This window comes from Telopea speciosissima, chromosome 4, assembly GCF_018873765.1.
Source record: "Telopea speciosissima isolate NSW1024214 ecotype Mountain lineage chromosome 4, Tspe_v1, whole genome shotgun sequence".
NCBI lineage: Eukaryota > Viridiplantae > Streptophyta > Magnoliopsida > Proteales > Proteaceae > Telopea > Telopea speciosissima.
Window position 1 is genome coordinate 12,812,020 of NC_057919.1, and position 25,012 is coordinate 12,837,031.

Below are 25,012 nucleotides of genomic sequence, written 5' to 3' on the forward strand. Positions count from 1 at the left end.
GATATCAGTGGGGTTAGGTGCTCAATCCGGACACTCCGGACAGGCTGTACACAGCTGTAATCCAACAGACTTTATAATAAAAAAAATCCAATTTAAATGCCAACGTCTCCATCCGTACAGTTGGAGAGTTGGAGAAGTTGGAGAGAAAAAAAATAGGATTTGAAAATCACAGATTCTTTCCCTTTCTTATTATTAAATCTTATAAACCAATTTATATATTCCAACTAAAATTAAATTAAAATAAGTAAAAGTACTGCAACTAACAGATTATGACCTACTGGCGTCTGCCGTTTCCGAATTCCCAAATAGAGATTAGAGAGCTAAAGAAAGAGCAACTGCCAACAAGAAGATGCCCACAAGGCGACCTCCGTGCGCATGGCTAATGCTTAACAGCTCAACCCATGGCGCACGCAACCCTATGGAATATGGATTCGAGTTCCCAGCTATTCCAGCCTGTTGCAGCACAGACATCTTTGCGACCCTACTGCACGGAACCCTCTTCTCCTTTCCCATAAAAACTACTAACTCCTGTCTTCTTCACTCCTCTGTTCTCACCGGCTAAACAAGAAGACTCACCGCAGTGAAGAAGAGAAGATCGCTTCTTTTTTTAAAGTCTATATAGCAAACACTCGCCGGAAGGACACATGGATCCCTGTCCTTTCGTGCGACTTCTCGTCGGAAATCTTGCTTTGAAGATCCCGGTAGCCTCGAAGCCTGCTCGTTCCGGCGTTCATCCGGCTTCGTCTCCATGTTTCTGTAAGATCAGGCTCAAGAACTTCCCTGTGCAGACCTCGATCGTCCCTCTGATCCCATCCGAGACTCAGTTCCCTGATGGTCAAACTCAAACCCTTGCTGCCAGTTTCGACTTGAGCAAAGCAGATCTGGAGAAGCTCGCTGCCAAGTCCATTTTTGCTGCGAAGCCTTGTCTTAAGATTTCTATCTACACTGGTCGTAGAGGTACTACCTGCGGTGTTAACTCTGGGAGACTCCTGGGGAAGGTTTCGGTGCCCTTGGATATGGAGGGAACTGAGTCTAGGTCCTCTGTTTTCCATAATGGTTGGATATCGGTTGGTAAGAATGCTAAGGGTTCTTCGACTCATCTCCATTTGAATGTGAGGGCGGAGCCAGATCCGAGATTCGTGTTTCAGTTTGATGGTGAGCCTGAGTGTAGTCCTCAGGTGTTCCAGATCCAAGGGAACATCCGGCAACCTGTTTTTACTTGCAAGTTCAGTTTCAGAAATTCTGGAGACCGGTATCAGAGATCCAGGTTAGATGTCGAATCATATCCTCTTTCTCATTTTTCCCTTTCAGATTTTAGGGTTTTGCTTGTTTATGCTCGCTTCTCCTGTTTCCTGCAAGTTTACTGGTATTCTTCCCACAAAGACTATTATTTGACGTAATGGTTTAATTTGCAAAGACTTTGAAACCACAGTTTTCACCAACTAATATTTGAAGCGTTAGTCTATTAAACGATTACAACATGCTGCAGTTGTTAGGCAAGATCAGGAATTCTTGGCAGTGAAAAAAAATCATTGTAATTATATTTTCAGACCGAGTAGAGTGAGTTTTGGTCTTTCAAGTACGGCATTACAATCTTTAGTTCGTTAACTTCGTTTGGGGTGAGGTTCTATGTTCTATGAGTACCCTGAAATTGAAGGGAGAAAGGGTCCGACTTCGTCCATTTTCAGAAAAGTTTTGACTGACCACATTTTCCCTTTTTTTCCCGTTGAATATTTGGGTTTTCCTTGAACTCTCTATCTAGTATCTGATTTTCTGTTGCCTCACTGTTTTATCATCTATCTAATCTTCTGCTTCGTAGCTGTGCAGATCGTCAGTGTCAGACCCGGGCAGTTCAAGGGGCTGGTTGAGCTCGCTTGGAAGCGAAAGAGAGAGAACTGGCAAGGAGCGCAAGGGATGGTCGATCACAGTCCATGATCTATCTGGCTCCCCGGTAGCGGCGGCATCGATGGTGACACCATTCGTCGCATCACCAGGTTCGGACCGAGTCAGCCGTTCAAACCCAGGCGCTTGGCTGATCCTCCGGCCTGGTGATGGTACTTGGAAGCCATGGGGCCGTCTGGAGGCCTGGCGAGAGCGCGGCAGCAGCGATTGTCTCGGCTACCGCTTCGAGCTCCTCGCTGACACTAACGGTGGAATGGGCGCGGCTGGCATTGTGCTGGCCGAGTCTATGCTGAGTACCAACAAAGGTGGGAAATTCGTGATCGACATGAGCGCGAACGGGCGGTCAACTCCGGCCAACTCAGGTTCTCCTGCCTGTAGCCCAAGGAGCAGCGGTGATTTTGGATATGGGTTGTGGCCGTATTGTATGTACAGAGGATTCGTGATGTCGTCGAGGGTGGAAGGAGAGGGAAAATGCAGTAAACCGACAGTGGAATTGAGTGTGCAACACGTGAACTGCACGGAAGATGCGGCTGCGTTTGTGGCTTTGTCTGCTGCTATCGATCTCAGCATGGACGCTTGCAGGCTTTTCTCGCAGAAACTCAGGAAGGAGCTTTGCCAACAGCAGGATTTGATGGGCTGATTTGGATGGTTTCATCCCCTTCTGCTTTTGTTTTTTATTTTTCGTTTAATTCCTCTTTTTTTTATTCTTTCCCATTCCAATTCGTTTCGATTTAGTAGTGTTGACGATGATTTTGTTTTCGTCGCTACTTTCTACCTACTAACCTAACAAAAACAGGAGAGAGTTATCCCCTTTTTTCCCCTTGATTTGATGAAACTGTACAGTGAGTTGAGCTTAGTTGAGCCCTTTTTTTTTTTTATGTGTTTTTTTTAGGTTGGAATGGGAATGTGAGTGATTGTGTATTCTTTTTATCTTCCATTACATATTTAGACTCAATGAATGGATAGTGTTTCTACATGGTTTGTAATGAATGGTTTGTTTAGCCGAGAAACATCATTCTCGGCTGAAAAATCTCTGAAATTTCAAAACACTGATAACTGTTGTCTTTAAGGTGAGAATTTTGAGAATTAGGGGAAATAAAATTTCGCCAAAATGTTTAAGTGGATATTTAACCATTTACAGACGGGCCTTGACTTAGTAGCCAAATAAAGAGTTCTTTCCAAAAATCGGAGTGTTCTTGTAGTTTTGGATCTCTATTCACTCGGATGAAATGGCAGAAGTTTGAAATGTTGTGGAAATATATGGAATCATGTTTGAAATTTGAGCGAAAGGAGTTGAAATGATGAAATTTCATCCAAATGTGAACTGTGTTTCTCATATGATTTCATTTCAATTTAATGTCGAAATTTGGGTCAAAATTTTGAAACCAAGCTCTCTGCACATGAATGTATAAATTGGAAAGGATCTTTCGAAAAGGGAGAAAAATTTTATTTTGGAATGAATGTTTGGTACCAGAATGGTCTCATGGGCTGGCAATAGAAACGCGGCCTTTTATTCAGGAGGGGAGAGAGCAGGGTTTTAAAATCATGAATTCTGGCCGATTTCCGATTCTGATCCAATAAGAATCGGCAGGAATCAATCAGCCGAAAACAGAAGAAATTGGGGAAATCTGACCTGAATATTCTTATTCAAAACGCCAGATTCCCGATCCATTTCATCGATTTTTGAAACCCATGGGAGAGAGGTAGACACAGTTACTATAATTCTATGTGAAAGCAGAAGGAAGCCATGTTAGTATTGGAAGTAATGTCGTGGGAGTTGCTTTGACTGCGTTTTGAAGTCATCAGGAATGGAGAAGACATCAGTTAATCTAATCTATAGGCCGATGATCTGTTGGGAGAATGAGGGAATCAGCCGATCCAAAGAAAGAACTCATCACGCATTAACACATCATTTGCTTCTTCGTATGCGGAGGGCAGATGATTCTCCTACGTGAGGTGCAGGGAATTGTAGAGAGGGGTGGAACAATGCTGCCGGAGGGAGTCACTAAATGGAGGGGTTTGGAATTTGAAAGAGAGAAGAAAAATCTGGAAGATGATAACAAGTGTTGTAGTAGCTGGGGAGGATTGTTACAGGGAGGGAGATCTGTAGGAATTCAAAATGGAATCCCACTTCAATTAAAAAGGGTATTTTGAGAAAGGAAAAAAGAATGCTGCCTAGGTGTGTGCCGTGTGCGGTGTATTGTCTCTACATCAGAATGTGAAATGACAGCCACATCCCTATAATTTTCTGCCTTTTCATGGGATACAATGATCACTTCACACGCCCTGGGCACAACGGACCAAACGCGCCTATGTAACATGACTACGGGTAATAGAAAAATTGCTGTTGCTCAATTTGCAGGATTTTTTTCTTCCGAAAAAGGGGTAGGGCCCGGGGAAGGGAAGATTCTAGAACGTCTTTTGTTTTGATACGTCGAATTTTTAAAATGCTGATTCACAGCCTGATCCACTACCGATCCAGGTTGATTTCGATTCAGATCGGTCTTGGCCGATTTCAGATCCTAGTCTTTATTTTTAAATTATGGAGAAACCAGATCCTCGAAGAGATTGGATCATGTCTCGTACAAGTATCGTCCAAGGCTCTCCAGAGCCACTTACAAGGAATCCACTCCTCTTGGGGGTCCCATAATGGATTCCATGTGACTGGCTTTGGAGGGCCATGGACAGTACTAGTACAAGAACATGATCCGCATTCACAATTAATTCGTTTTTCATTTTCATATCAACAGTTTGAAATGCTTTATTTTTTGGGGGCACCCAATGTGAATTTTTATCATATACGGTTCCCTAACCGGTGCGGTTCCCTAGTGCCTCTCACAAGAGGAGGGTGGACCCCACTCAGGTAGAGTGTTCGGTCAGGTGCCCTAGGTGGGTCCCACCCCCTCTTGTGAGAGGCAATAGCAAACCGCACCGGTCGACCTGAAACGATAACGATTCCACCCAATGTGGGATTTTTATCCTCTCAAGTGCAATGCAATACCCAGTGCACAACACTTGAGAATCCAACCATCCACCCAACATTGCCTATGTTGAAAAGATGCCGCTGCCTATGTTTTTACTGTTGGATTCTCAAATATGGCGCATTGGGCAGTGCACCACATTTGAGAGGACAAAAATCCTCAAACGTGCCACTACATTGGAGTGATTGCAAATTTATAACTAATTTTAGGAGAATTTCTTTTCTATAGAAAACAATTTTCGTTGGAACTGTATAGCCGTTAATGGTCATAAAAATCTGTCCCTATTTATGAATGGTTTAAAATACCTCCATTGTTGTGTGATACCCTATCGACACTATCTGAATTCCAAACCCCTCAATTGGCCGTGGGTGAAGGAAAACTCGATCTTTAATTTTAACTCATAAATATTAGAAGTCAAACTATTCAAAAAAAAAACATCCCTCATCCATTATAAATCTTTTTGAGAAAAAAGAACATTGTCTCATCGTGTGTAGCATACACACACACATATAGACAACACACACAATTTCAGATTTCTTCAAAAATGACTACCCCACCTCTCTGAAAAATAAAAAATCTCTCAAATCAATGCTCCTGCACCCCGTACCACCTCATTAAGAGCCATGCGATCAGGCAACATTCTCTTCCCAACTTCAAAATTTCCTCATAAATCAAAAGCAGTTAAGTGTGTATTCACCCAACCCACGGGCCACACTCTCACCACCTTTCTTTAGTTCTTTAATTCTTTTCCATGCCTTCCACTTTTACTGCGAGATGGCCATTCGCACACCACACCCACCAAAAGAAAGAGTATCCATATCGTCTACGGCCTGCCTGCCTGTAGCGGCCAGAGTGGTGCACTGATGAGGTGTGGCGCAATGATCGCCTTACCTCTGCCCGAGTGCCTTGCCTGAGCGGAGGGTAAGGTAGTCATTACGCCTCACCTAGTTAGTACGCTGCTATGACCGCTACGGGCAACAGGCTACAGACGATCACGATCCAAGAAAAGAAAAGAGAAGAGAAGGGGTTAATTTTAAAGGTCACAGTTGCCCACTTGTTCGATAAAGACGGCAATACTTAGGTTGCACATCGTTATAGTAGAGTGATAGAGAGGAATGGAGCCATGAGGGTTAACAGTCATTCTTTTGTTTTTTGTGAACTAAAAATAATAATCTGCATGGTACCCTACGGCCCTACCTCATACACCATCGTCAGATGTAGCACCCAATTCGACTTTTCTACTTCTCCCGGCCTTTATTGACGTTTGTGCCCCACACACAAATAAGGTGGAATGTACCGTCTTATCCTTGTCCGAGCGTTTTACCCAAGCGGGGGTAAGACGGTACTTTCCACCATCCTTGTGTGTAGGGCTGCATGGCAGTACCGAGCAGGCGGAAGTAGAGGAGTTGGATCCCCCACCATGTCGCGTGTTTCAGCTACCTCTGCTTCCAATCGTGCTAACTTGTTACTGTTGTCAGGTCAGGCTCCACCTCACAAGCTTTTTATTTGTCTGTCTCTCTGCGTGTGTGTGTTTTTGCTGCATTAATGAAATTGTCCACACCTTACAAGTGGTTCTCAAACCGTAGTTTCTCTCGTCCTCTTCACCATATAGATCTGTGTTTTCATTTATTTGTGTGTGGGGTGGCGCACACGGTAATAGGGGCAGGCAGAAGTAGAGGATTTCGATTCATAGTTATAATGCTCTGATCGAATTTGTTAATCTTAAACAAACAAGGTTAGCTGCAAAAATCATTTATATATTTGAGCAATGGTAACCGAACAGATCTTTATCCCCTCAATTTGCCTGCCTCTCAATTTCCTCAATTCTATCTTATAGGGGGACAGAAATGATCACCTTACCCCTGCCCGAACACACTGCCCGGGTTGGGATCCACCTACATCTATTAGAGGGAATTGAGAAAATTGACGGGCAAACAAATTGAGGTGATATTTTATCTAACCGAACACAACACAAATATAGTATCTCACAAGTCATTTTGACATCTTTGCTGCTTGTAACTTTGTTTACCAAGTCGTTAACCATAGGTGTGCTTCACTGCTCGTATTGTCTTAACAATAAGATTTTGGTCATTATCATAATTAGCTAAGGTCTCTCCCCTTGTGATTATGGATTCCTCTTTTCTTTATACCGGGTTTGGATCAAGGGTTTATGGAGTTTTCTGTTCCGATTCCTTTTAGTTGATCCGTTTCTACTAGAGTGTTTTTATCTTATTCTATTTTAATTTAAACAAGGAAAAATATCATCCCCCTCCCCTCTAAGTTTGTCTAATATCAATTCAGTACCCAAGTTTTGAAAAATATCTATCCCCTCCCTTACTTTATAAAAATTATATCAACCGTACTCTAAGTGACTGACGGTGTTAAAATAAGAGTTTAAAAGATGATATTATCCTTTAATTGGAGTTAAAAAAGGTGTCTGGAGTGGAACCCACCCCTTCTTCATTCTTCTTCTTCTTCTTATACCCCATAATACCCTTAATGTTATTTTATTGCAATTTTACCCTCCTCAACCCCAAAACTCCTTTTGCGGCTTCTTCCCAAAATACCCTGTGTTCTTATTCTTCAACCCCAAAACAAGATCCTTGAGTGTATGAATTCATCGAGCGTGCAAGCTTTCCCACTGCATGTACCCTTGAGATGGTATCGCTCTTAATCGAATTCAAACCCCTAACCTACAATGTTTTTTTAACTATAAACTAGGTTTTCCTAACTGAATCTGAATCTCTTAATCCATTCGTATTCGTTCTGTTTCAAAAAATCCCCAATGCGTGGCTCTTTTTTCCACCAGATCACCAAACTTAATTTCTTCTTTCTGATGGGTTGACACAAAGTTCAGAAATTTAAAAACCCTTCAACGAAACTTAGGAATGCAATTTTGAATCAGTTCCCTGTTTCCGGCAGTTCCATCCATTATCCAATTTGGACTTTTGGAACTGCTTCGGGGCTATTTGGAAGAATGGATTACGTGGGTCATGCATCCTACCACTGGACCTCACATCCACCGCTGGATAACAAAATCCTTTTTCTTGAATTTCCATTTTTCCATTTTTTTTCCCATATTAGCGAGCTTCTCTGGTTTCTAGTTCTAAGTTCCTTTTCTAACTTCCTTCCATCCCTCTTTCTTAGAATCTCATTGGGTAGCAAATTCCTAAATGCATCCATGTGATGGGTTGTCCAAGTCTACCTTCAAGAACTGTTGGGTGATTTCTGAAAGGCTTGAAGTTTGAAGTAATATATAGTCTAGGTGTTTCATGAAGATTTTTGAACTGGGTTTTTTTCTCAAACTTGCAGTGTTTGTGGTCGTGATTGACTCTTTCTATTTTCAGATAGGTAGAGGCATTGTAGATGTGGAGGGTGTTCTTTCCAAAATAGAAATAATTGTGGTCGTGAATGACTCTCATGGATTGACTTCCCTTGATATTTAGCTTCTTTTGTACAGATCCAATGGTTGGCTCAAACTTGCTCTTGGAAATAGTTCTTGTCAAGATCAGAAAGGAGTTGCAGAGCAAAGTTTTGAGTATAATTTGAAAGCAGAGAAATACCCAGGATAGTTAGAAGATTAGAAGAAGATGCCAATGCATCACTCTCCATCTCCCATCCCTCTCCTTCGACCCCATTGAAACCCCAAACCCACCTTCCCTTTCCCTTCTATCTCACTATATAGCAGTGAAAAAAGAAAGTTGAAACCCTTCTGCAAACTAATCGAACCACCCCTTCTTCTCATTTTTTCCCAGAACCAATCCCACTGTCTTCCTTTTCCAAAAACCCCAATCCAACACTCCTTGGTTCCTCCAGAACCAGAAAAACAAAAAAGAGTGAGAAGAAGAAGAGCAGAGAGGGCGAGAGAGAGTACAGAGCCAAAATTAGAAAACCCTTTCTCTATGTTCTTCTCCCCCCACCCCACAAAACCCCTCCGTTTTCAACCAACAAGTCTTCTCAGATTTGTCACTGGAGCACTGCTATTTTCCCGTCGTCTCGCTCGACTTCATCACTTTCGATAGGTCCAATGACATCTCTGGAAATAAACGACATCATCATGAACATCTGAAGGCTCTGGTTTACAATGGAGGGATCTCTTCAGAGAAGACCGAATTGTTGGGGTTGAAGAGGGCAAAATTGGAATAATATAACATTAAGGGTATTATGTGGTTTTATAAATTTTGTACATTCCGCATCATCCCTTAATAGCAGTTTTTAACAGTTAGGGTACGGTTGATAGAATCTTTATAAAGTAGGGGAGGCGTAGATATTTTTCAAAACTTGGGTACTGAATTGATATTAGGTAAACTTAGAGGGAAGGGGATGATATTTTCCCTTAATAATTTTAATTTTTCAACTTGAGGGGTATTCTTTTGTTGGTTCCCTTCATAACTTTCTAGTTGTAATTTTTTGGTGAACATAACTTTCTAGTTGTTCTTTGCGACTTTTGGATCCCTCCTATGCTGGGAAGCCTCATATGTTTTTAGAAAGTCTGGAGATTCATTTTAATAAACAAGAATGCAAATACTTTTATCCAATAGATAGTTCGCCCTTTTTTTTTGTTTTTGGTAAACCAATAGATAATTAGAAACTATACAAAAATTGTATAGTATAAACTAATAGAGGTCCGGGCTCGGCTGGGCCCAGTCCGATCCTGACCTGGACCTAAAAATTTCAATCCTAACCCACTTTTACGATTGAAAAATCCAGCCCAGGCCTTATTTGGGCTGAGGGCAGGCTTGGGCCAATAAGGCCAAACTTACACCCCTAAGTCCAATGCATCACTCTCTTGTCCAATCAATTGTTCGTGATCGGAATCTTCGACTGCAACTTCCTTTAATATTTGGATAAGACGATAATATCTCAACCATCCAATCCATTTGAACCACTTTCATGATTTAATCAATCAACGGGCATCCTTTCTGTTACGTAATTGATCGCATCTAAGGAATTGAACGGCTCTGATCCTTGCAACGCACAGACTCAGTCAGGCAACAAGTCCGTCGTGATACAAGGTCTCAATCCAACGACCATAATATCAGGACAACATCAACTGCCGTGATCTCCGTCTCGATTCGTTTTGAAGCCCTTATATAAATAGATATTCTAATTTTCTACCCCCTACGGAGGATTAGTCGATCGTTTGGAGAAGGACGAGAAGAGACGGCAATGGCGATGGCGATGGCGATGATGCGGTCTGGATTTCAAGCAGCACTTCGCAGAGGCACGAGAACAGCTCCTTCTAAGAGGGGATTTGCTTCCTCTGCTCAGCATGATGATGCTCGTGAGTCATCTCCCTCTCCCACCCTCCCTTCTTTCAAAGTAGGGAACTCGAAAATTGTAAAAAGGAATCTAAGTTTGGTTTTCTTTCAACTACAGTTTATTTATTTAATTTCTGTTGAAGTTTGATCATCCATTTTTTGCCTCAATTTTGATTGTTTTTCTCGATATGTTATTAATCTCATTTGAATAATTATTCTCTTATATCATTTGGAAAAAAACTGACATTTTTTCAATTGATCTTGTTCCCGTCAAGGTTTGATTTTCTATGTAATCTGTCTTACCCTGATCAAAGATTAAGAGAAAAAAAAAGGAAAGGGAGGGGGGTGGGGTGGGATCTCTTTAGTATAAAACCCACTCTGTTCTTGATCGATCATCCAGTGGCTGTTTTTTGTTAATTACTTCGTTTTCCTTGTTCTGGCTCATCCTTTATGTAATTCCATCACTCGATTAAAGTAAGAAGTATGTTTTCATTTGGTCAGATGAAGCGGCAAAATGGGAAAAGATAACTTATGCTGGCATAGTATCGTGCACAATTTTAGCTGTTGTCAACTTATCGAAGGGTCATCCCCACTTTGATGAGCCTCCTGTAAGTTCTTTCCTTCCTTGGTGGTTTTCATTCTTTACATATATGGTTGTCGTTTGCATCCAGGCGCCTTGTCTTTCTTTTTTAAGTAAACATTATAGAAATTTAGGTGTCATTCAGATATCCTCCTAGATTCACAGGATGGAATGTAGAAGAGGCTGGATCAACCCTAAGATTCTGGATTCTCAGAAAGGATTTTGTTCAGATAACCTATTTGGCACCAATTAGTGAGGACCTATCCTGAAAGAAATGCAGCAGAGCCGTAGTTGGATGAAACATATTTGTTCGGTGTAGTTCCCTGCTGTATGCTAACAAAATAGAAGATTTGTTATACATTAAAAGACTAAGAAAGAAGAAACTCAGAGAACTTGCAGGCTTCCCATTCGCCTCTCTAAAAGAATAAATGTACTCTCTAGAATGGTTACAATGTCAACAATAGAGACTATGCCTCCTGCATGCATTAATTATTCATGACACGAATGGACTTTTGGACTTCTAAATCATAAGTAATACACATTGCAATTAGTTAACCACACTAGTCATGATTAATGGCTTATAATGGGATACCATTGAAATGGTATGTACAAAGAGCCATCCTCTTGGAAGTGCTGGATTCATGTTCTGTTACTATGTGCTGTACAACTTGGGCCACAGAACATTTTGAATTACATCGACCATATTGGGGGGGGGGAATAGAATAATAGACACAAGATTGTGGTATTTTTATTTTTTTTACTAAGTTTGGATATATACAAAGGATTCCATGCTTCATGTTTGATGTAAATCACATATTGAGATTATGAATGATACCCTACACAAATGATTCACTCTTTGCCTCATGAGGAAGTTTACTACCTGTTTTTAATAAAATCATAGTTTACATGGACAAGGGAAAGTTTTGGCCATTGCATCAATGCAAAAGTTGAATAGTAGCCCTTTAAGATTATAGATAAATGCTGAGAGTTGTTGCATACTGGTCTCAAAGGTTGTTGCAAAACAAAATAGATTAACTGATCCAACAAACTACAATTGAGACAGTTGCAGATGCAGGACTAATACTTCCTTCTACCATAGAAAACAAGAATTTCCAAGAGATACTGCTTGATGGTTATAAACCAATATTAAACACCAATCACTGCCTCTATTTAGATTCTAATTTGATCGGTCTTTCATGATTTGATTTTAAGCTTCTAAGCTCTTACAACTTCAATGAGCTATGTTATGTCTCCATATTTACTTCTAAGGTGTTCTCCTTTTCTACAACTTTATGAAAATAAAATTTTCAATTTTAATGCAATCACTGCATATTTTCCTTAACGATACCCTACAGCACAGTGACTTTAATTATATTATTTTAATGGTGCTCCTAATGAAATTTACATTTTAAGAATGAATGTTAGGTTATGTTCTCATTGTTAAAATTCTGTATATACCTCAGGGGCAGTCTTGTATTTTCCCTTCCCTTGTGGTATTAGCGGCAGGTATCAACTTCAATATTAGATTTTGGTTTTGAAAGTCTTAAGAAGTTCCTTGCTGGACTATGGAAGAATCAAAAACCAACCACTGAACAAAGCTTGAAGATGAGAGAGAGAGAGAGATCAGTTGTGTTTTCCCCCCTATTTTGAAGAGATTTATCCCTTCATTATGTCCCTTATTTCTCAGTAGTCCTAACATTTTCTTTGGTGACTCTATCCCCAGGTAGCATATAATTATATCTAATAATGCAGTTAAGGAAACATTGGATGAACTAATGGTATATTTAGAACTAACATGTACTGAGCTGTCTTAGACATGGCCATTGCGACATACTTTGTATAGAAGGTCCTGTGATTCTCGTGATAATGCAATTTTCAAAAACAATTGTGTAGTGTAATTGGGTATTTGTGTTCAGCCTTGAATGCACAGAACATTTTTTTTTTCAAATAACAACAACAACCATAACCGTATCCCAAACATTATTTTTTTTTTTCAAATAGTGGCTACTTAAATAATGGTGAAATCTTGCATATCATTTTTATCTAGTGGAAATTCTGATAGGTGTTTGTCGCTGAACAATTTCTGTCATGTGTTGATCCATTGATCCAAATAAGGAAACATTGGATGAACTAGTAGTATTTTGTTATTGTTGTTGTGGATATACCAGTTTCCTTAATTTTCTAGGTGTTTCTAAGTTTCTTTATTTGTTTAATTATATAAAAAAAAAAGATACTCATGTTTTTTGTTTTTACTTTCACTGTTTTCCATACCTATGCCTGCACAATGTTATTGTAGAGTTTCATGTGTCATGGAAGTTTCTGGTGCTTCTAATTATTGTCCTTTTCTTTATCCATATCTTTGTTTGCAGGCATACCCATATTTGCACATCCGTAACAAGGAGTTTCCATGGGGTGAGAGTTCATTCCTTCCAAATATTTTGAGAGAATCTGGCAATTTCTTTTTTTAAATGGATTGTAGCAGTTGATCTGAATAGTATTTTTGTTTTTGATATTTGATGCTCTTCCTTTTTGAGATTTTATTTGTTGCTGTATAACTTGCATTGTCACTGTAGAGCAAGAAACCTGCCATTGTGCTTTGAATTATGTTTATTTTTAAATATTTATCTCATGGTTGCTGTATAATGGATGATGTCCATATAATTAAGGGGTCATGTTATTCATAATAACCTATTCATGACAGTGGCAATCCATCATGACTTGCAACATTAGCATCCCTATAATTAATGGTCTCCATATAACTAAGGGGTTATGATATTCATAATGACCTGTTCATGGCAGTGGGAGTCCATCATGACTTGCCACATTACACGGGTGGGTCCATGTTATAGTGGACTCCACACCCATATCAACGGTCAAGTTCCAGTACCAACCGAGAACAGGTAGGTGAAGTGCCTTATAAGTGCGTCCGGAATTTTAAAAAATTACAGAATGACTTTAGATTCCATTACCATGAAATGGCATTCTCGTAATTTTATTAATGGACTCACTTTTTAATCATTTCCAATGCTTGTTTAGAGCTGAAATTTGATCAGTGAGATGAGTGTAGGCTCCTCTATGACATGGAGCCACTCGGGACTATCCTTCTATAGGGCAAGAAAACATAAACTTATGACAAGAATGAGACGTCACTAATAGATTGTTACATTTGTATTTTAATTAATTTAGTATGCAGGATAGTTTGATAGATAGCAAGTTACACTATTGTGTAAAATACATCTTGCTGGGTGTAATTAATGCATTGTTTTCTTGTTTAGTTCTGGATTGTTTTTCTACTTTTTTCCTCCAGTTGTTGTTTCTCTGTTTCTCTTTCAAAGACAGAAACTTATCCAAATGAAATTGTTTTTCAGAACCTGTTGTCTATCAGTGCCTACTGGTTTTCCTTATCCAAATGAAATTGTTTTTCAGAACCTGTTTTCTGTCAATGCCTACTGGTTTTCGAGGCCAATGGTGGGAGAGATGGTTTCATTGGAAAGTGACAGATGGATTCTTTTTTTTTTTCGGTTGAGGAAGAGAAAAATGGAGCCATCGAGAGAGAGATGGTTTCATTGGAAAGTGACAGTTGGATTCTTTTTTTTTTGGTGGTTGGGGGGGGGGGGGGGGAAGAGAAATGGAGCCATCGTTGAGAGAGAGAGAGTGAGAGAGATGGTTTCATTGGAAAGTTATAGATGGATTCTTTTTTTTGGGTGGGGGGGGGGGGGAAGAGAAATGAAGCCATTGTTGCTTGTGATTCCTAGACATGGGGGTGTCGGTGGAGCAACTATTTTCATCCATGGGTGAGGAAGAAAAATGACATCACTTTCCCCTTTTTAATGTGACTTCTCTCTTGAAACCGGGATGGTTGTATTGTAGGCGCCAGTTTCAAGTTTGTTTCTGATTTGTTGAATTAACTTTATCATACATTCAAAATTTCTGTTTTTTGGGCTCCTTGTTGCTAAAAAAGGGACAAAAATGACTGAAAACACTGTGATGGATTCTTTTTTTTTTTTTGGTTGGGGGAGTGGGGGAGGGAGGGGGGGAAGAGAAATGGAGCCATCGTTGAGAGAGAGAGAGTGAGAGAGATGGTTTCATTGGAAAGTTATCGATAAATTCTTCTGTGTTTTTTTTGGAGGGGGGGGGGGGAAGAGAAATGAAGACATGTTGCTTGTGATTCCTAGACATGGGGGGTGTCGGTGGAGCAACTATTTTCATCCATGGGTGAGGAAGAAAAATGACATCACTTTCCCCTTTTTAATGTGACTTCTCTCTTGAAACCGGGATGGTTGTATTGTAGGCGCAAGTTTCAAGTTTGTTTCTGATTTGTTGAATTAACTTGATCATACATTCAAAATTTCTGTTTTTTGGGCTCCTTGTTGCTAAAAAAAGGACAAAAATGACTGAAAACACTATTTTTCTGTTTCCAAACCCCTCTACCCCCCCCCCTCCCCTAAAGAGCAACATATCGAAACACCCCCTAGACGTGATCATTCACTTCAGTAGTCAAGCACAAAAATAAACGTTCATGTTTTAGGGATAAAAAAAGTGATGGCTTATGGCTACATTTTTAAGGATGTGAATTATAAGGCGACCTTGGGCATTTGCCTAACCAAGTTTATTTTCTATATTTTTTTTCTGCCATCTGAAGAAATGGTCTACTATTTCTTTTTATTTGTCATTTAGAGAAATGGACCACTACCAAAACCTGAATTTAATGGGAAAACGAGGGACAAAACCATCCGATACTGGTTGATTCATATCGGTTTCTGGGATGGCGATACCCGATTCGATACCATCCACTAAATCCATGGTTCTAATCCACCTAAAACTAGGTTTCAGAAAACCAACAAGAAGCCAGAATCACAGACAAGGTAAATATACCATATTTAAGGGAAATTCAATATTACAGAATCGAAGACTCTGATGTGACTAAAATTCTGTTCAAATATTGTTCTGTCATAGGAGAATAACATATCAAATTTTCAGGAATGATCAGACGGTCAGATTTTGATATCTGATAGAGTCTAGTGATTGGACCAACAAGGCATGTTGAATCACCACAACAGAATTCTGATTCACTACAAAATGTTGAGGAACAAAGTTTTCTTTAATTGATACAGTTGTGGGGGCTTATGCAGCCTTACAATGCTTATATAGAAACTGAAATAGGAAAGAAAGAAGTAGGAAACTCTATCCAAAGTAGGAATAGGTGTCCCACATGAATAAAACTCTATCTTATTTAATTAGTTAGAATATGTGTTTCACATGACTAAAACTCTATTTAAACTAGGAGGAAGGATTCTATTCAGCCAAGACTCTATCCAACCTTTACAAGTAAAGAGTGATGCAGGTCCAAGCATTAGAAAGAAGAAGCAGCCTTGACTTGGCTGTTTTGTGTTGAACCGGTCCAACCAGTGGTCCAATTTAAGTGACTCTTTCCTATTGGCTGTTTTTTGTTTTATTTCTATCGACTCTTAGAGCATCTTTTATATTTTTGTTTAAACTTTGTTTTAATCTTCCCCGTCCATGATTTTAACAGGGTGGAGTTGTTTTGTGACTAGGATTGTAACTAGGACTCAGATCTGGGATTCCTAATCCAGATCTGAATATCTGTAAGGCCTTTTGGCCCTTTTTTAAAACTATAAATACTAGTAATCGTGGGCAGGCTCCCCCACTATTTTCCTGCATAAAATCCTCCTGCTTTTCAAGCTTTGTTGCTGCCATCGTGCTGCTGCCTCTGCTCCTTTGTGAGTGTTTACATCCTTGTGGATCTCAAGGTGGTGAAGGGTAGGTGGACTCTTGCGACTCCTTGCATTGTGAAGATCGGGAGGTCCTTTCAAGTCATTCAAGCTGCTGCCATTGTTCCTGCAATACAGTGAGTTTGAATCTGTTTTTTATTTAAACCATCTTCTACTTGGACCTAATCTACAGTCCCCTCCATCTATCAACCTAATTCTCCATTAAACCTGCACTCCTACCTCCACTAGGATTCCCCCATAACTCCAGATTTAGCTTTCACTTTCAAACCCTACTTCCAGCCTACATTCCCCACATCACTCCCCACACTCGGCCTTAACCCTAGCCCTTAGTCTCCACTATAACCCCTCCATTCCCTCACTCCATTAAACCTAAAAACCTGCAACTCGATTCTGCCCAACTGCAGAACTTTAGAACCCTTCCAAACCCTAATATTCTTATGCTATTAAAGCCTCTTAAACCTGCATATTAAAACCCTATAAACCCCATTACCATTATTTCACCCTAACCCTAATTTCTTCCCTAATTAGTCTAATCTGTCCCAATTGGCCAGCCTTGTTTGGTAACCTTATTCCCTTGGCTCTTAGTGGGACTTCTCCTACCTAGGACTACATTAGAGAGATAAACAATAGAATAATAAAATAAAACAACCCAATAAGCTAAGAAAGTAATTCTTACCTTCTACCCATATTTTACCAAGTATGACATTGGATAGAGCATAGGAGGGCAAGGATCCATGTACCGGACCCCATTTAGCTGAGATTCTCCTGACTTGCTGGGCTGTGTCTCTTTCCTCTTACTTTAATCTTTCATCTTTCATTTTTCTTTTTATTCTCCTTATTTCATTTGTCAGTTTCCATTTTTCTTTTCTCATCTATTTTCCCACCCCACTTTTTCAAATTTTCCTACTTTGTTTTGTTTGGATCCATGTAGCCGACCCCATTAAGTTGGGATAAGGCTGAGATTTCCTTGCTTGTTAAGGATTGAATGGAGTCGAATGAATAGAACTCCTATTCCTACCTTGCATAGAGTCTTAATGGTGTGGGATGATTATTCTATGTAGTTATAGTTAAGATAGAATTATGTTGACGTGGGATTCTAACTCTAGCTTTAGTGGGAGAGTGTATCCTATGTTTACTCTATTTTTCTTTCCTATTTTAGTGTACATTAGCTTCTATTTAAAGGTTATAAGGCCATATATCCCCTCACGATTTTATAATGAATGACAGCTTTGCCTACTCAAGTTCTATGGTGAATCAGAATTCTATTGTGGTGATTCTGCATGCCCGGATGTAGTGATTCCAAGGTTATAACCCCCTTTTCTTCTTATTATACTTTTCTCTTTACTTTTCCATCATATCAGGGATTCATCTCAGTTTATCAATCTGAAATTTTGTTTCAGAATCTGATTCCAAAACTACATTGAATCCTCTGTTCTCCAGGTTTCCTTGCTCCAATAGGAAAACCCTAGATCTTTTAATTTGATAGCCTAGATCTCATGATCGAGTGCTCTGTTTAACAGTAGGTTTCAGAAAGTCAACAATAAGCCAGAATTGCAGACCAGGAAAATACACCAGATTCAAGGAAAATTCAATAACACAGAATCAAAGGCTCAGATGTGACTAAAATTCTGTCCAAATACTATTTTGATATAGGAGAATAACTTGTCAACTTTTCAGAATGATCAGATGGTTAGATTCCGATAACTGATAGTTTCCTACTCAATCAAGGAATAGGCCCAAAAGTTGGTTGAAGGACTTGGTAAACTAGAGGAACAATGATGCAGATAAGTCACCCATAGAGCTTATTTTATTGGAAACAAGCCTTGGGTTGGGTTTTGTATATGTTGGGCCTTTGATCCCATGGGTTTTCTTTGTAATGGGCCTAAAATATGGGTAGAAAGTAGGAAAACATGATTAATTCATTAGTTTAGTTAGAGTCTTATTTTGAGTCAGTTTCTTTCGCTATTTTAGTTTCCTAGTCAGTTTATGTTACCTATTAGTTAAGGATTGGGTTAGGCCTTTCCTTTTTGAATGTTTGAGTCTGTTTTTGAGTCTTCTAAATAAGTTTGTAAGGGTCTACAGCCTTGTGCACGAATTTGATTAATGAGATTGAGAAAAAAAAAAAACATAGCTTTGTGCTTTCCTCTTTGAGAGAGTATGGTGAGATCCCATTGGTGAGGCTGTGGGTGGAGAGACTACGCTATCTGTTTTTTTTCCCCCTTCAATTTCTTGTTTTTTTATTTTATTGCTCTGAATTTTCCTGCAATTTTGAGAACCAAGCGAAGTATTTACTGTTGCTGGACCTGAAGTTTGTGATTCTCGTGGACTGGTTATCACTTTTGACTAGTCTACATTAGACAATCAATTAAAATCCCAGCCTATTCTGATGGTGTTATTGGGAGAATAATGAAGAGTTCTACTTGAACAATGAAACTCAAGCAAACCAGCAGAATATAAGTACTCAAACAAGCAAATCAGAAACTGAAAATTTCTGTACTGACCTGAGTTTCAGCAACTTTGAAGAAGAAGAGAGGATATGACTTGGGAATCACCACACTGGACCTAGGCTAGAATCACCACCAACCAGCTTGTTGAATCACAACAGTGCCTGTTGAATCACTACAATAGAATTCTGATTCACTACAAAATTTTGAGAAACAAATCTTTCTTTAATTGATGAAACAGTGGGGGCTTATGAAGCCTTACAATGCTTTTATAGAATCAAAGAGAAGCAAGAAAATAGAGATAGAACAAAAGGAGGGTAACTAGAGGCTAGTACCTGCGACGAGGAAAGAGAACGGGGGAAGAAGAACAATAGTCGATCAACTTGGCACAAACGCTTACAGCGTATGCAACCAACTCACATTTCATTCTGTATGCAAACACTTGTACTCAAACTTTAAAACTCTGGTAGAGTTTGAAACAAACTCCATTCTCTACCTCCTATTCCTACGAACTCTACTCGACATGATAAAATAAAAGAAATAAAAGACTACAAGTTAAACCCAAATAAATAACTAAACCACTACAAGCCTTTATTATACCAAGAAACTCATGTTGGGCCAGTTTCTTCTGGGCTGGGATTTTCAAACCTGGTTGTGTTGGTCCAACCGTTCGAGTGTCACTACATCAAAAGGCCCAACACCTTATGATCCAACCCAAGATTTATTTTCACTAAAATAAGCCAATTTATGTTCTTTATCTACATCAATGAGAATAATCAATGAAAATGATTATTCTAACTAATTACCATAAAATGAGCGGCTACATGGAGTTGTGCTTCAATTTCTTGATTGACAAAGAGTGCTTTTTTTGGTTCCACGTAATATGCTGTTTTTAGGCCCTCTAAGGCATTTATTAATATATTTTGTCATCAACTTTGGCATTTCTCTGGCTTGGGATTCTAACCCTCAAAAGCATATACCTTTGCGCTAAAATTACCCACTAGATTTCAAGTAATAAATTTCTAGTCAATTTGACTTTTTATGATTTTGACCCTTTGTGATCCATGATCAAGCTATTTCCATAATGTAAGTTGTCTTTCTTTACTCTTTGGGATGATTAAATATCCAGTCACATTGATTTATGTTCAAATTCTAATTGATTTCTTTATAGATATAAAGCTTTGATGTTTTTTTCCCCATTGTATTATGGTACAGGTCCAGATGGCCTTTTCGAGGTGAAGGAACACCATTAATGGGCAGTCACAAGTTGATTTTTTTGAAACATTAAGATCTATTCGAATATTCCCCTGGCTTCCTCAAGCAAGGTGATTTTAAACTGACTGTGGCTAGCTGTGTTGGTTTTTATCTTACTCTGCCAGTCCAATAAGAACTCTAAATAGTTTATGGTGCAATTTCCCCAGTTTGTCATCTTGGTTTCTTGAATGTCTGAGTTTTACAACATTATTCAAGAAAGCTTTCATTATTGTGTCACAAATCTTTTAGCTGTTTTTATGAGCCATGTCGCTAGTGCCAGGATAAAGGTGTGGTGGGATGCTTTGGGTTTTTGTTCCCAACTTATTAGCACACATCATGGGTAAAATAATGGAATGGTAGCAAAGATGCTTTCCGAATAAATTTTTTTTTTTGGGGGGGGGGGGGTGGCGCGGGGCAGAGAAATATTACTTCATGGCCTCGTGAAGGTAAGTTCCTTTGATGGTACACAAAATTCTGCTGTGTTATCGAAAGATGATACAATTCCCACCATTGGGTAGACAGTGGATGGTATAGATAGTCCACTCTCTACCCACATACTACATGTATTGGCATGCATCCCCATATATGTCCATGACGCTTATGAGATTCTTACTACTTTTATGCAATCTCCCATAGTTCTGGATTTTCTAAGTTCTTTTATCATTTGACTAATTTCGTTTGGGTTGAAACTTGACTTGTGAGCAGCGGATCTAAGGATCCTCATATTCACAAAATTTGGAACCCATCTCTGTCATTAACAGCTTGAAATTTTACCATCAAGCCAAAGTTGGGGTACCTCATCAATGTCATCCATATAGTTGATTGGGATAAGGTTTTAAGTGCACATTTGGCCAAGTCCCTACTTCTCAGATTCCTGGATTGTTTTTTGGGGTGAGAAATAAACTATAGATTAAGAGGAAAGGAAATTACAAACATCAATATGAGCCCTAAATGCTAATTTGTGTACTAGAAAAACTCTATCATGAGATTGTTTAATATAACCGACATTAGACTAATGCTGAGTCAAAGTTCGAATATCTTACAAGATTCAAAAAAGATCCCATGGTCAGTTCTCAGTCTACTATGTTCTTGCATTTGGTTCAGACGACGATGGCTGTGGCACCTAGTTCTTCAGCTCTTTGCAACCCACTGAAGTTTTCTGGATTTTAATAAATACAATTTTTTTTGGGGGGAGGGAGGGAAAGGGGTTGGGAGAGACATTCCTGCTAATGAGTTTGGAGGAGCAGAATCTGAGAGTATTGCTTGAACATAAATTTTCTTGTTTAGATTCACAGGTTTATGCTTTTGACTAATTTCCCAAGCTCGGGCTGCTTTCCCACCTCTCCAGCTCTTGGGTTCTAGATTTCCGATATCCCCAGCACTCAGCATCGAGGTCAAGAGCTATCGGATTACTTCTTGCACTGGCTCTTGATTCTGGGTTGTGTAAGCCAGGAGCTATGAGATACCCAAATGTAGTATCAGTGAGTTGTGAGCTGTCACAGTTCGCAGTAGGGTTAAAGTAATCCCCTTATGATGGGGGCAGCAGGGCTCTCCATGGGTGCCAAGAGTACCAATGATCATTGTGGGAAAATAGATTGTCTTCCAATTTTTTATACCGTATTTCAATAAAACATATTCCTCTTTTTAATTCTTATGGAATTGTATACTGGTTTTCAATATATCCTATAAAATATTTTACGGCAAAATAAATGCAAATTTTAGGTTTTATTTTTTTTTTTAATGTAAAATATTTAATGAGATTTTTTGAAAATCAATACAAATTTGCTCGAGAATTAAAAAGGAGGATAATATTTTACTGAAAAACAATACAAAAAATTGATGCCGTGTTTTTCAAAATAGTGATATTATCTTAATCATTTGTACTATAGTACATTTGGAACACTCCACAGTCCACACCCATCATAAAAAAAGGAATTTTTTTCTTCTCACGATATGTAACTATATGATGTGATTCTTAGTCATGTACAAACCAAAAGAATACCAAATGGGGAAAAAAAAATAATTATTATATTTCTAGAAAAATACTTTAATGTTGAGACAAACGGAACTTAAGATGTGTTTGCTGTATGTGGGCCTACAATTCTACAGGATTTTCATTTATGTGGAATTGAGAACATATGAAATCACAAATCCTTTGAAATATGTTTGGTTGCAAGAGAAGTTAAAGGGTAGGGAAAGGGAGGGAAGTGAAGTAATATTTTCTAGTAAAAAAAAAACTTTTATATATAATCACTACCTTATATGATTATATCACCGACTCCAAACTATCACTTTACTTAGCATCTAAATTTCTTGAGATTGAAAAGTAAAATAAAAATCATATCTAAAAAGTATCATTACTAAATATGATAAGTAATTTAAGTAGTTTATTACAAAATCTTTTCTTTTTAGGTTTGAAAAATTCCACCTTGATTTAGAATCTGTGTGTTTGGAAAACTGCACCAAATCCGTGGAATTGTGCGAGTACCTCAATTTTTCATGGTTTGATTATATGAATTTGGGCATTTAGATCAGAAAATGCATCCATCTACTATATACTTATTGCTGAGGGACTCATCAAAGGGGAAGGGAGGGAGGGGAAAGAGCATGTATTGGCGTGCACTCTTAAAATGTTATATTAAGTAAGTTAGGTTGAAACTTGACATGTGAATAGGGGACATTGAAGAATACTTCTCTGTAAAATTTCATCCCAATAGGACCTACCATGTGGTAAACTCAGCACAATGTGAGGTTCCATGAAATTTAGCCGAAGAAGAAGAAGCTCAGCACCATAGCTAATGAAGATTATCTTATGAAAATCAGACCCTGTGGGTTGTTACTAAACCAATAAAAAAAAAAACCAGCAGAAACATGCACAGCAAAATCAATCCAGAAATTACTTCAAGATATAGAATGAATATAATGAAGATTCCACTTAGAAGCTACATCAAAGATGCAAGGTGAGTCATACAATGTTCTGGTATTAGAACACCATTAACTATAAAAATAGCTATTTTATTGATGTATATAAAGAGAAACACAAAGCCCCAAACAGTTGGCTCAATACCATCTGCAGCATGGAAAACAGAGACAGAATGACATCAAAGAATGTACACTCCCTAATCAATATGATTAGTTTCCGCCAGAGAAGCCTCAGCCACATGGTTAAGACAGTTTCTCATCCCCCACCAAGGTCTCTACCTCAGATTCAAAGAAATTTTAATGACTGCCTTTCCATGGCAAATTCCCAATACCTTTTTACAGATTCTAATCTGTTGTTTGTGTGAAACCAAAGCCTATAATGAGATGCAAGACAGCTCTCATAGATAATGGTTACTTGAAGATAATTAAGTATGATGCATAAGCCAGATTACCTTGAAGACATTAACTAAGAAAGAGCACCTTATTTTAACAAGAGGGGGGGAGCAATTCATCAAGTAGTATTCTTCAAATCAAATAGAAATAATAGTTGAATTTCTATTTTACCTTCCTATGACCATTCACATAACCAATAACATTTCTGCGAACCAAAGCAAAAAATTATAGACAGAATTTCTGAATCTCTGACACCAAGATGACATTTCCTCAGGTAATCCACCATAATTTACAGAACTTATCAAGTTAACACGTGACTGTTATGATCCCGTTTTCACCAAAAAAAAAAAAACCTGTTATGATCCCGTGTCAATCATATGGGGTTGTGGATTGAAATGATTGAAATGACCTTGGGTTCTCTTACCTTATAAGCCAACTTTTTTTTGGTGTGAATTCTCTTGAGGTTTATGTCGGTGGTATCAGAGCAGTTGATCATCAATCTCAATTCTCATATGAATGGGGCCCAATCTAGCACCCGTTCAAAAGTATTGTGATTTGTTATTATTCTATATCAATTATGGAAAAATGTTTTTTGTGTTGAGGGCACAGATTGTGCCCAGACACATGAGGGTGGATGAAATGATCGCCCTACCCCCCTAAATGGCAGAAATACCGTCTCCATTTGTCTGGGGGCAGCCTACGTTGAGGCATAGAGAACATCGACCCATCAATTATATGATTGACTCATCTCGGGATTGGAATCGGCCTGAGTCGGTTCAAAATCGAAAATCTAAGCTATTTAAATGATGATAATTGTATCAATTTAGGAATTGAAAATCGACCCATGAATCGATTCAATTCAAAATGGTTTATAAAGAAAATGATTAAGAATCGATCTATCCGATTAGGATTCGGACGACCCAATTCCGATTAGAAAACAACAATTAGAAACGGTGAAAATGGGGATCGGTGTCAGCCGATTCCTGGTTCTTAAAACCATGATTGGAACCCTAAGCCATTTTGTAATTGAGAAAATACCAAACCGTCAGAGACTGACCTTAGATCCGTCAAGTAGGAGCTATATGAGGTAGTGAGGGAGTACGGACAGCACTACTCTAATCAGCAATATAGGGTAGATTCCTAGAGAACGGAGTGGACAGAGACCTACTATATTATTCGCTGTTTAGGTCGAGGTTGGCTTTCGATTTCCGTTTTTGCCAAATTTTTTAAATGCGCCGGAAATCCCAAATAACGACCTAACGGACCTAACCTACGTAATTGAAAACTTTGGAATCTGTGGTCACAAAATCTCGCTTTTCTAGTGACCCATATCATCCAAAGGCAACCTTATCGTTTTTTCTATCCGTTTTTCTCCCGTTACTGTGAAGAAAAGTTTAATAGAAGACTTCGGCAGTGGAAAGTTGCGGGTTTCGTAGTTTAACAAAAGTAAACCCGTTCCCTCCTCCCGTACTTTTTGCATAACTGTAGAGAACCCATTAAACAAATAGGGGAAGAGTACTAT

The 25,012-nt window shown here is 38.9% G+C and overlaps 2 protein-coding genes and 1 long non-coding RNA gene across 3 annotated transcripts; 2 read left to right on the forward strand and 1 right to left on the reverse strand.

Annotated features, from left to right (window-relative positions):
- The first annotated feature begins 602 nt into the window (after nt 1–602).
- LOC122658930 lies at nt 603–2,875 on the forward strand. The gene is made up of 2 exons (XM_043854093.1): nt 603–1,267; nt 1,828–2,875. The coding sequence occupies exons 1-2, from the start codon at nt 645–647 to the stop codon at nt 2,540–2,542; spliced, it is 1,338 nt and encodes a 445-aa protein (XP_043710028.1). The 5' UTR covers nt 603–644; the 3' UTR covers nt 2,543–2,875.
- Nucleotides 1,216–16,680, reverse strand: LOC122658932. Its single transcript, XR_006332509.1, has 3 exons — nt 16,668–16,680; nt 7,891–7,895; nt 1,216–1,352 (listed from the first exon to the last, which is right to left on the reverse strand). It is a non-coding gene; the product is annotated as an uncharacterized LOC122658932 (long non-coding RNA).
- On the forward strand, nt 10,022–20,412 carry LOC122658931 (cytochrome c oxidase subunit 6a, mitochondrial-like). The gene is made up of 4 exons (XM_043854094.1): nt 10,022–10,167; nt 10,646–10,752; nt 13,094–13,136; nt 20,137–20,412. Exons 1-4 carry the CDS (start codon nt 10,053–10,055, stop codon nt 20,172–20,174), a joined length of 303 nt encoding a protein of 100 aa, XP_043710029.1. The 5' UTR covers nt 10,022–10,052; the 3' UTR covers nt 20,175–20,412.
- Nucleotides 20,413–25,012: the final 4,600 nt, after the last annotated feature.